The sequence below is a fragment of the Gouania willdenowi genome, chromosome 2 (genome assembly GCF_900634775.1).
Source record: "Gouania willdenowi chromosome 2, fGouWil2.1, whole genome shotgun sequence".
In the NCBI taxonomy this organism is placed as follows: Eukaryota; Metazoa; Chordata; class Actinopteri; order Blenniiformes; family Gobiesocidae; genus Gouania; species Gouania willdenowi.
Window position 1 is genome coordinate 1,166,653 of NC_041045.1, and position 12,848 is coordinate 1,179,500.

The following is a 12,848-nucleotide window of genomic DNA, read 5'->3' on the forward strand; positions in this document are numbered from 1 at the left end:
TATTCAAGTACAAGCTTTCAACAAGGAGCTGATCACTGCCACCAGTGTGTGTGTGTGTGTGTGTGTAGCACCTATTATACAGGCTACTCAATAAAAGCGAGGCTGTGATCCGTCAGTGCATTTATCATCCTATTACGCGCACAAATCCATGAAAGGTGAAATGAATCACCGACGTTAAGCCGTCAATAAAGTCATTTCTGTAAATGGTGTCTCTGAGGACTCGCGCTATTATTCAACGCGCTTTATCAGCACCTTTGGAAATTAGGCTGCAGCGTGTATAGTGCGCGCGCGGGGCCCCTGCCTCACTTTGATTAAGGGCCCTGCCAGGGACCGGTGACAGCGCTTTGCACTCCTTTTCTTTTCACTTCCCCGCGTGATGAACACCGGGCAGCGCGCGCAGGAACGGAGACTAATTAAAAGCTATAAATTATCCTTTCTCTGCAGATAAGAACAGACTGAGAGCTCATTTACGCACAAAAGGCGCGCATTGATACTGTCCTAATTGGAATTTAATTAAGTAGCCACGGCTCGCGCTGCTCTGCTTTGCTCTCTCAGGCCTGCGGGATAAAGATTTCAGTGCAGTGTTAACCATCAACACGTCCCCCCATCTTCTATTATCATTATTAATATTAATAATAATATTAGTGCTATTTCAAATCACCAATTAGAGCTGAGTGCCAGTTTGTGCACAACCAGCGGATTTTACGCATTTGTGTTCGCGCACATTCCACCTTTATCACACATTCCACACTCATCACATACACCAAATAAAACCAGTAAAAACAACAAACACATAACAAATATTTGTATTCAACTCGATAAAAACTAATTTCCTATAATTCGTCTACAAGCATTTTCTGTTTTACTCATAAAATATGCAACAAAACATTCAAATATTGAGGAAAAACAACATTTTATATTTTAATAATTATTGTAGGATAAGATAAAACTCAACCATGGCAGTTTGAAATATATAATCCCCATTGTGTAAGTGTTTTTATCTCCTCTGAATATTAAAAATTATTAATTATACAAATAATTGGCTTTTAGAAATGAGATTTATATTTTCTGTGCACTTTACCAGTGAAGTTTGTGCTTTTTACGCACGTTCACCTGTAAAACGCATAAATCACAGTTTTCCACAACTGTTGGAATATTGAATATTTTTTTAAGTAAAAATATATAATAAATTATCAAATAAATGGTAATATATATAAAAAAGGTAGTTACATATATATATATATTTTTATTTATTTATTTTTTTTCTGAGGTTTTATTTTGAATTAAATCATGACAGATTTGAAGAACATGAGATAAACATGTTAAATTGAAATAAGTGCATTTTGATTAAAAATAGAGTACAACGTGCTTTCTTGTGATTTGTAAAAATGATCTTGAGGCTGCGTGTTTGTTTTGCTCCGTGCGTCCGTGCGCTCTGCTCCATAGAACCGGAGCCAGTACGGGCGGGGACGCCGCGCGGCTCCGATTGGACACTTCACCCCGTGACAGGGACGATCCGCTCCTCTGATTGGCCCACCGCGCCGTGTGTACGAGCACACGTGCTTCCGGATGAGGGTAAGAGAAGGAAAACACACGCACGCACTGGGCCAGACGCACGGACGGAGGAGATAACGGCGCACAGATAGAATGCGGGACTCCGGTGCTGTGAGCTGTGGCAGCGGCGTTAGGAGGCGCGTGAGTCCGCTCTAGGTCACCTCACGCACGGACACGCGTTCGTTCCATCCGGGGGTCGATTTTTTACATGTGACCCGGATCGTGAAGGAGGGGGGAGAGGCAGCAACAAGTGGAGCGACTTTGGAGCTTTTGGAGCTTTACGCACGGCGATGGAGGAGCAGCAGGAGCCCCGGGAGCCCCGCGGCGGGAGGGACTCCACGGAGGAGGAAGAGGAGAGCATGTCCCTGTCCCCCAACCTGCCGTCCCCGGCCCTGATCCTGCCGCACCAGGCCGCGCAGCAGGCCCTGCACCACCACCACCACCACCGAACCACCAACTTCTTCATAGACAACATCCTGCGGCCGGACTTCGGCTGCAGGAAGGAGGCCGCGTACCGGGAGCCCGGCTACCGGGAGCGCACGAGCCGGGAGAACGTGAACCCGCTGCAGGGCGCGCGGCCTCCGTGCACGGACTCCAACTGCAGCAGCAGTGACAGCGCGTCCTCGTCGCCCTCCTCGTCCTCGTCCTCGTCGCCTTCGTCCAAGCAGAACAAGCAAAGCAGCGACGCGGGGGCCCCCGGGGGCCGCTACGCAGACAGCCCGGGTGCCATCGTGGTGGTGAGCGGCGGGAAAGGAAGCTCAACGCCCGCTAAAGACAGCCAGCCCATGCTGTGGCCCGCATGGGTCTACTGCACCCGGTACTCGGACCGGCCCTCATCTGGTAAGGCGCTAGTAGTCCCCGGACTGTATGGACTAAAACCTGGACTAATCCATATTATCATTACATATAAAAATATAAGACTATTTCTAATGTTCAGCCAACAAATATATGATTTAATCTGAAATATAATCAAATCAATAATTAGAAATAACTGCAAACACAACTATTTATGGCTGCTTCAAATAAAGTCCCTGGATTCTGGACGAAATATTATCATTAAATATAAATATAAGAGTATCTATTTAATATTCAACCAACAAATATAGGATTTAATCTGAAATATAACAAAAGTAAATAATTAGAATTCCAGCTCAATTTATGTGTAGTTAAAATAATTTAAATTCATGTTTAGCTGTAATCCTGCTCATATAAATATTTTTTATAAATCTAATATACAAGCATTATTATTATTTAAAGTAAATGCACATTTTATATTATAATGTGCTTTACATGATTACAAAAGCAGCATTTAAATAAAATTATGAAATTATAAAGTCAAACTGAGCATCAATAACAACTGCAATAAATAAATAGATATATTTTCATACACACACACGCGTAGCTACACTTTATTCTTTTATGCTGAACAAGGTCAGCTTCACATGCTGGAAAATAATTTATATTTATTATTTAAAATCAAATATTTTACAGGCTAAAATATGTCTGTGATTAAAGCAGGATTATTTAATTTAGCTTTTATTACATTAAACAGCAGGAAAACAAGGTCAGGTGATATTATTGATCATTTGTATAACTTTTGTTTTTTTTTTTACATTATACCTGAATTTAAATGATGCTATAACATGTGATTTAATTCTTATGAACATACATATTAGCTATAATTTACACAATAAAATGTTTATTTTAAATATGATTAATTAGTGCGATGTTATAAAAGGAAACTAAGACACAAACACATTAGAATAAACGGAACCGAGCAGTAATTCATCCTTTAGGAGCAGAAATCTTTCAGAATAAAATGTGTGTGTGTGTGTGCGTGTTTTTACACATGTTGTGATATGTCTGCATGTCGCTGTGAGTTAAAGGTCAAAGGTCTTCTGGTGTTTTGGGGGCGTTGGTTTTAAATCAGCATGTATGCTACACACACACTACACGTGCAGTATGTGTGTGTGTGTGTGTGTGTTGTTCGTTGCTTTTAAAATTACAGTTATTTATGGAGGAAAAAAATAAAAGTGTTTTTTTTTTTTTTTGGTAAATTTTGCATAAAATATATGAAGCCATGCTCTTAAATTTCCAAATCTGCTGACAATGAATAAAAACAGCAGTCTACTTTGCTCTGATTGGCTGATTTGAATAATAAACCTAATTAATTTGTGTTAATATATGGCCTGTAACAGTAATATATACAGATTTTATATTAGAGATCAAATAGAAATGTTAATTATTGTGTTTTGAAGCTAAAGCATGAGTTGTGTTATTTCAGAGAGTTTCTGTGTTTCTTTGCCTTTTACGCGCAGCCTTTACACATTAACGCACGCCACCCCACGTGACCTACTTTAACCGCCTCACACGCATTCGAATAAATATTTTATTCCCACTGTTGTTTCCACACCAGGCCCGAGGACACGCAAACTGAAGAAGAAGAAGAACAGCAAGGAGGACAAGCGGCCACGCACCGCCTTCACGGCCGAGCAGCTGCAGAGACTGAAAAGCGAGTTCCAGACCAACCGGTACATCACGGAGCAGCGGCGGCAGGCCCTGGCACAGGAACTCAACCTCAACGAGTCCCAGATCAAGATCTGGTTCCAGAACAAACGGGCCAAGATTAAAAAGGCCACGGGCTACAAGAACGGCCTTGCGCTGCAGCTGATGGCGCAGGGACTGTACAACCACTCCACGACCACCGTGCAGGAGGACAAGGAGGAGAGCGAGTGAACCATTGAAAAACAAGCACATTTCTGTTCATGGTAACGCTTTATGGACATCAAATAAATGAACGATGCTTATTAAAGTTTATATAGTCACACACCTATCATGTATATTTAATTTGAGCCGTTTGGGTTTTCGAGGTTCTGATTGTGCGCATCCGGTTGTTCCCATTTTACGCATCAGTCCGTGGACTCCAACAAACCAAAGATTTTAAATATGTCCACATGTAGTGTGAAATAAAGGAAGAGTAGATCATGGGTTAAAAGCTCCTTTATTTCTATCCGATATCATTTTTAAAAGACTTTTATAAATATTTAAATTATTGTTTGTCTTTCTACAAATATTCTTTCCAAATTCTTGGAAACTTAAATATAGAATACAACTATTTAAATATGACTTATTAAATTAATAACAGATAATACATAAAAATATGCTAACTTTTTTTTTAACATGAGGTTTTTGTGTGACACGCGCAACCTTTTAAACTATTTGTCGAGCATTACTAAACTTTAAGGTGTGTGTGTGTGTGTGTGTGTGTGTGTGTGTGTGTGTGTGTGTGGTGTGTGTGTGTGTGTGTGTGTGTGTGTGTGTGTGGGGGGGGGGGGGGAGACCTGTGGCCTGTTTGACCTTAAGCGACTTTGAAGTTAAGGTTCCGTGTGTGTGTGTGTGTGTGTGTGTGTGTGTGTGTGTTGTAGATCACAGTTAGTTTAGTATTGTGTATTGTTTTTCTTCCATCATGAATAAAATTCACTACTACAAATAATAATAACCATTATAATAATAGTGATGATTATTAGCAGTAATAATATATTATTAATGTGCTAAATAAGGCGAAAGATACTGGTTTTTAATATTTAGGTCTGTAAATAAACTGGTGGAAGTTCATTAAAGCAACGTCATTATTTTAAAATTAAAATAAATATATTAAAATAACAGCCCAAATACATTCTAATTAAACATTGTTGCAGCTTTTATTTTATTTATTATTTTTATGTGTCATGTAAATAATGTGAGTTGTTTTGAACTCAAACTGTTTCTCTGATTTGGATGAATTTGCACTTTGTGTTGCAGTTTTTAAATAAATATACATTTATTATAATTCTCAAAAACATTAGCATTAATTGTGGTAATATTTGTTTTGTTTTTTCTTAAGCATTAAAACAGTTGTAATTGTGCAGAAAGTTGAGATAAAACCTAAACGCAGCTTTTAATTTGACCGGAAGTGAACGGCTTCTTTAAATGGTCTCGCGCTAATCAATTAACGGCGCTTAACGAGCGCGCGGAGCCGCTGCGGAGATGAGTTCACGGCCTCCGAGTTTTGTGGGGATTTTAATTATATGTGGCGGCTGGCGCTGCTGTTGCGTTTACGTGCACGCGGTGCGCTTTGGAGATTTAATAAGTGCACGGCACAGCGCGTGAATAATTGATTTCTATAAAGCACGAGGGGGACGGGCTGTCAGTTTAGAGACAAATGTTCACATTTCATTAATATTGTTCTCGCCTCAAACGTTGTAGGATTTACTTTTATGATTGTTCATCAAACACAGTCCAGAAAACAGCAATTTATTGTTTTTATTATTAAACTGTTTCATTATTACAACTGATTTATTTATTCAAACTTATTTTTTACTTACATTTCTGTGAATGTAAGTTAAAAAATGTTAACACTGTGATTTAAAAGTAAATAAAAAAGTGATTTAAACTAAAATTGTGATTTAGTTTTTTTTGTTTTGTCTTTTTCTAAATCACAATTTTGTAAAAAAAAAAAAAAAAAAAATGTAATCAGAATTTTATTTACTTATTTAAATCACTAACCCTTAGTTATTTTAAATGTATTCATTTTTAAAACACACATAGTAATGTGAGGGGAAAAAATATGATTTTGAGAAGAAAAAATGAAATTGTGATTTGAAATCTCAATAACGTCGTGATTTCCAAAAACACAGAAAATCGTGTCAAAAACAAATGAAATTGTGATGAAAAAATAAACAAATATGAGATTTCCAAAAATAAAAAGTTTTGCCAATAAATAAATAAATGTGGGATTGAAAAAAAAAAACAAAATTGTGATTTAAAAAAAAAAATGCCTGAAAAATAAACAAAATTTAGACTTGTAAAAACAATAAAACAAAATAATAACATTTTAATTTTTAAAAGTAGACAAAATGTGATTTAAAAAAATACACACAATTGTAATTTTAAAAATAAAAAATAAAATCGTGCCTGAAAAAATGAATCATAGGATTAAAATAAATAAATTTAAAAAAACGCTTGCATCTGCAGACAAAAGCAGTGAATTTATCTGATTTATTTGCGATGTAAAAAGATGTCTCACACCCTGCATAAGGTCTCCAACACGTTTGTTGTGAAAGTGGCTTCATATCGCGCACGGTGCACATGTGTCACTTAATGAGTGCACGCCTCCTGCAGCCAATGGAACCTCCAGAGGTCCTGGATGAATATTCATGGTGCTTTGGTTCAAACTGGAGTTGTATTCTGTGTGTGTGTGTGTGTGTGTGTGTGTGTGTGTGTGTGTGTGTGTGTGTGTGTGCGCCACCTCTGCAGCCATCTGTGCCTGTGATATTATTCTGAGGATGCTTTTCATTCCCCTGCTGTGGATCTTATGACAGTGTATTTAAAATTCATACAATTATGAGACACTGCGAGGAGGATTCTTTGGTTTTTATCTTTAAAACAAAGAGAAGCCAAGGATGGTTTGCATAGTTAGCAGCACACGCACAGCGCTGCCTCGCAGGCACAATATAGATTTAATTTATATGCAAATCAAAAGCAATAAAAGGAGAACACACACTGGAAATCTCAGCAGATTCAAGGGGAGGGAGGGAGGGAGAGGGAAGATGTGAGCAGGTATTATCAGCTGTTATATAACATCACACCTGAGGTTTACACACACACACACACACACACACACAGCAAAATAATATTAAAATAATAATACTAGTGTAAGTATTTAAATAGTAGATAATTAATTATGTGATATTATTATTATACTTTTATGAACTAAATCCCCCCCCACACACACACACTACAAACATATTTAATTATTTTAACAGCTTTTATTCTTATCTTTTTATTTATTCGATTTTTTACTTGTTTTCAACCTAAGTTATATAAAAAAAAAATGTAATAACCAACAGTCAAATATATTTATTTATCAGTACAATTTAAATTCCAACACATTATTTAATTTATATTAACATTTTTATGTAAACTAATTGCGTCTTTTTGTACACAATACATATAATATTGCAAAAAAATAAAATTAAATAAATTAAAAAAAAGGTAAAATGTAGAATTACTGTACATTTATAGAAAAAAAAAAAAACAGTTAAAGGTTTTTCAAAAGATTTAATTTTTAAGACACACGCGCAGGTGGAAAAACAGACCAAATTAAGGAAACCACTCTGATGGCCACAGTGCGAGAACAGACGACAGACACTTCACTAAGTTTAACACACACACACGCACACGCACACGCACACACACACACACACACACACACACACACACACACACACACACACACACACACACACACACGCACACACACACACACACACACACTGTTCCAATGTGAAAAACTGAAATAAAGATGAAAACTATTTAAACAAAGAATGAAGAAGTAGAAGAAGAGTTTGTAGCTAAACCTGCTGGCTGTTCGTCCGTGGGAGAAAATAAATCTTCACCGTGTGACTCTGGGCTTTAGGAAATGAATACTCTGAGTGTGTGTGAGAGATGCTGAGAGGTCACGCCCTGTGGAATAACACTCACTGTGTGTGTGTGTGTGTGTGACCCTGGTCCTCCACCACTGTTCTCACCTCAGGACACAACAAGCGCGTCGCTACGTTCTCATGACTTATTGTCCTGTCAGCGTGGCCTGAAGGACTCAGACGAGACTAAAGTGGCATGGATGAGGAGGAGGAGGCGGAGCTAAATCCAGATTACACGTAGGATTTGAGTGTAGAACATGCTGGTGTTAGTGTCTGAGAACAAAGAGAAGACACCTGGGATTCCCTCAGTGGTCTGGGTGGTCACCTCGCCCTCTTCTTCAGCCCTCACACACACATGTGGAAACACTTCATCTTCTTCACCTCTGGACAAACCAAAGCTGTGAGAACACGGGGGGAGGAGCTCATCTTCATCTTCAGCTCGTCTTCAGCTCGTTGTCAGCGTGGTGGACCACCGGCGCTGACCCCCACGGGTTCCTCCTCGCACTTCAAACGTCTCCGTCTTTCAGCAGCAGAAATGGTTCATATTGTGTGTGTCAGGGAGCTGACGTCACGCCTACCATGGGATCATCATGGTGGATCATCATGGTGGATCATCATGGTGGATCATGGTGATAAATGTGCGTTAGCGAGGATTTAGGAAACCAAAGCTGAATCTGTCCGTGTGTGTGTTGACTGACAGCTGCAGATTATTAGAACCACAACCAGAACCATTGATGGAACCACTGAGAGTTTACTGCACTACTTACCTCCACTGTTTTTACACACGTGTCCTAAAATCTTCTAAATGTCCTTATTAGTAGATCTATGTCTAACAAAACACATTATTATGCAGCATATTTATTTAATTTCCTTATATAAATGGGACTATGTTACAGTCTGTGTTCCTCCATCTTAAATCATGTGATTGATGATGTCACACGGCCCCACTGCCTGTAAACATCCCATTGTTTTCTATAGGAGTGAAACATTCAGCCTGATTTTTAGATCTGTGGTTCTAAAACAGGGGTACATGTACCCCTGGGGGTACAGGAGCACATTGCAAGACGTACACGGAAAGATTATATTAAATTAAAAATAATCGGGAAATGTTCTTAGGCTATTTTTTGGACAAATTCACTACAAACTAACAGTAAAAATGCTCAATAAATTACTATATTTTCTTGTAATTTATTGAAACAGAATTATCTTATGCTGTAAAGGTCATTTTAGCACTGTTGACAATAATTAACTATATTTTACAAAGGAGACGTATTTACTTACTATTGATGTAATCTACATTAAAGTTACATTGTATTTTTTTTTAAAGATAAATTCCACTTTTTAAATTTGTAGATCAAGCGTTAGGAACCAATGTTTGAAAAACAGTTGAAAGAAAGAGGATAAAAACAGTTGTGACCCCAAGGATAATCTGTGACCACAGGGGGCGACAGTTCCAACTCTGAGGTTTGGTGGTAGACAATGAAGCAGAGAAGAAGAGCTCTCCTAAGGGGCCTTTACGCTCCCTTAAACGGCGTGCTGACACGCTGTGGCGGCTGAAGTTAGAGAGTAAATCACGGAGCCGTTTGATCTCAAGTGGGCCACAGATTTTATACGGTAAACGAGTCATTTTCAACATTATTGTGCCTTAGTTTCAGATTCAGAATAATTTATTCATCCTCGAGTGGAAATTCAGTTTCAGTTACATCCTGTTTCAAGAAAAAAAATCCACATAACATAAGAATACAGGGCGGGACAACTGTGGTTCGCACACTTCTATGTATACATAAAATATGAAAAATGTAAGAACCAACAATATCCAAGCAATAAGTGACAGATATCAACAGGGATTGATTTGATTGGATCATTCCACCCTGACTTTATAGTTTAAACAACAGACTTAAATACACACAAGTGGTTCTAGTAAAAGTTATAATAGATTATTTAGAAGGAAATACTACAAAAAATTGGAAAAAGCTCAGTAAAGCCAATAAATATACTGAAGGTTTTGCCTGAGTTTGATTTAGAACGAGGCGAAGTCCGGTTTGTCTGAGCAGATTGACACACACGTCACACATTCACACCCTCACACACACACACACAGTTCATGTTACAGCTCGTCTGTGTGTTGTGCCAGCAGAAAGCCAGAGCGTGAATAACAGTTTACACACACACACACACAGGCTCAGTGTGTGGTCCATAACCAACCGACTAAAGCCCGACTGTGTCCGTCTCATCTTCATCCTCATCTTCAGATCACTTTTAAATCACTTTCAGCCAAAAATGGGACGCCTTCATGCAGTGAACGTGTGACATGAGGAGCACCTGCAGCCCAGCGGTGATAAACTAAACCATGTTAAAGGTCAACGGGAAATAATGAGAAGGAAAAAACAACAGAAGTGAAGAAACAAAGTGAAGGAACGAAAGCAGATGTTTCTGTACGGAACAGCTGCTGGAGCTCATGTGAGATTAGCAGGGAACAGCTGATCAGCTGTCATATACAGTATGACGAGCAACTACACCAAAGTCCTCATATTTTTTTTTAACCTATTTTCATCACTTTTTCTTGCCATATTTTTGCTCCTTTTAATGTATTTTTCTCACATTTCTGACGCTTCTACATCACATTTCCATGTCTTTTCTGTACATTTTTTATATATTTTCAGCACTTATAAACCCTTTCCATCACTTTTTTTTTTTTTTTTTTTTTTTTTAAAGGATTTTTTTTGGCTCTAGTGGCCTTTATATGACAGTTGCTTGACAGGAAAGGGGCCAGAGAGAGCAGGGAATGACACGCAGGAAAGGGTCCCAGGCCGGGAATCGAACCTGGACCCGCTGCAGGTGAGGAACTATAGCCTCTGTACATGGGGTGGGCGCTCTACCCACTGAGCTAAACACCGCCCCTTTTCCATCACTTTTAACCTCGTTTCATTTATTTTTTTTTACCAATTTAACCACAGTCAGGATTTTTAAGGCTCATAAATTGCCAGTTTAAACTAATTTTCTCTACATTTTTTAATTCCATTACCCACGATTTGCAACAAACACAGCTGGTGTCTTCACTACTTTTTCTCCTCAGGCTGAAAAAGTCCAGAGAAACTTTCCCCATGAACTCAAAGAGCAACATGGTCACGCAGCGCTCGCTTCTGTCTTTTCGTCTCTTCTTTTGGTGAGAAATGTGTTTTGAAGGCAGATGTGAAAAACCACAGTTTTTCATTACGCCGCTAAGTCGAGCCACATTGTGTCTTCTTCAGACTCTCACTGTGCGCCTTATTTAAATTCTCGCCCAGATCTAATTTTCTAAAGCAAACACTGGGCGCTGCCTTTGAACACCCACAGACCTCCTCTGGCTGCGATCGATCAGCCATTATCCATTCACAGCCCTTAAACTGCTCAATGCTGATTGTTTTTCCATTAAATAATATCCCTGCTACAGGTCGATGCAGAGCTCATTACAGATAATAATTAAGCACTAATAGAAGCAGAGGAAACCCACTGGGACTGTTTATTCCACTCATAGCAAACCCAAAATAACACCAAAGCTCATTAAACAAGCCAATGTGAGCAGATATCAGGTGAAAACTATGGACAATAGTAGAGGATTAGTGACTTAAATACACATCCATACACGACCATAGACTTAGAGGCACATATCTCTGCTTTTGTTGGAGCGAGAATGATAAATTTGGTGCTAAAATGTACATTATTGGGGTCAAGAAATCTTACAAAATAGGTTTTAAGTTAAAAAAAAACTAACACTATTCCCCTTTTTATGACAATTAGAGGTAAAATGTGCACTTTTTAATTGAAAAAAATGCACTCCACAACACAGTTCATTCACCACTTAACAATAATTTATATATAACAACATATTGGGGGGATGGGGGTGCTAGAATGGCCTCGCTAAACCTTGAGCATGAAAGAAAGAACATTTTTTTTTTACATTGCACTTTTTCATACTTTTATTTTCATAAAAAGGTCTTTTTTTTTTAACCCTTTCTAAAACTAAGAAAAAAGGATGAAAACCACAGGGGGCGACAGTTTTAACTCTTTTTTTTTTTTTTTCTAACTCTGAGGTTTGGTAGTAGACAATGAAGCAGAGAAGAAAAGCTCTCCTCAGTGGCCTTTACGCTCCCTTAAACAGTGCGCTGACACGCTCTGGTGGCTGAAGTCAGAGAGTAAATCACGGACTGTGTTTATCTAAAATTATCTAAAAATCTACTAAATAATCTAAAATCTACTAAATGATCTAAAAAGCTACTAAATGATCTAAAAATCTACTAAATAATCTAAAAATCTACTAAATGATCTAAAAAGCTACAAAATAATCTAAAATCTACTAAATGATCTAAAAATCTAGTAAATAATCTAAAAATCTACTAAATGATCTAAAAATCTTCTAAATAATCTAAAATCTTCTAAATAATCTAAAATCTACTAAAGGATCTATAAATCAGGCTGAATGTTTCACTCCAATAGAAAACAATGGGATGTTTACAGTCAGTGGAGCCGTGTGACATCATCAATCACATAATTTCAAGATGGAGGAACACAGGCTCTAAAACTGTAAAGTAGTCCTATTTATATAAGACAATAAAATGAATATGGTGCATACTAATGTGTTTTGTTAGACATAGATCTAGTAATAAGGACATTTAAAAGATTTTAGGCCACATTTGTAAAAAAGAGGAGGATCCCTTTAAGAAACACAGGCTTTACATACTGTAAATAAATGCAAAAAGTGGCGGCAATCAATTATTAACAAAGATACATTCATCATTTCTGTGGAGTAACTTCCTCCAAAGTGTCGCTTTTATTCCAACAACCCATTCATTT

The 12,848-nt window shown here is 38.0% G+C and overlaps 2 protein-coding genes and 1 long non-coding RNA gene across 6 annotated transcripts in view; 2 read left to right on the plus strand and 1 right to left on the minus strand.

Annotated features, from left to right (window-relative positions):
• mrps9 (mitochondrial ribosomal protein S9) overlaps positions 1-12,848 on the plus strand; it is a 465,929-nt gene that overhangs the window by 228,391 nt on the left and 224,690 nt on the right. The window lies entirely within an intron of this gene.
• LOC114473577 (uncharacterized) overlaps positions 1-12,848 on the minus strand; it is a 119,466-nt gene that overhangs the window by 20,077 nt on the left and 86,541 nt on the right. The window lies entirely within an intron of this gene.
• en1b (engrailed homeobox 1b) lies at positions 1,591-4,777 on the plus strand. 2 transcript variants are annotated; one of them, XM_028463215.1, is made up of 2 exons: positions 1,591-2,394; positions 3,959-4,777. In XM_028463215.1, the coding sequence occupies exons 1-2, from the start codon at positions 1,845-1,847 to the stop codon at positions 4,288-4,290; spliced, it is 882 nt and encodes a 293-aa protein (XP_028319016.1). In that variant the 5' UTR covers positions 1,591-1,844; the 3' UTR covers positions 4,291-4,777. The 2 variants fall into 2 exon arrangements, with proteins under 2 accessions (XP_028319016.1, XP_028319026.1); XM_028463225.1 differs by having other exon boundaries at positions 3,971-4,777.

Coding starts and splice junctions, on each gene's coding strand:
- en1b (XM_028463215.1), top strand. CDS start 1,845: ATGGAGGAGCAGCAGGAGCCCCGGGAGCCCCGCGGCGGGAGGGACTCC. Junction 2,395..3,958: donor CTCGGACCGGCCCTCATCTG/GTAAGGCGCTAG, acceptor TTCCCACTGTTG/TTTCCACACCAGGCCCGAGG.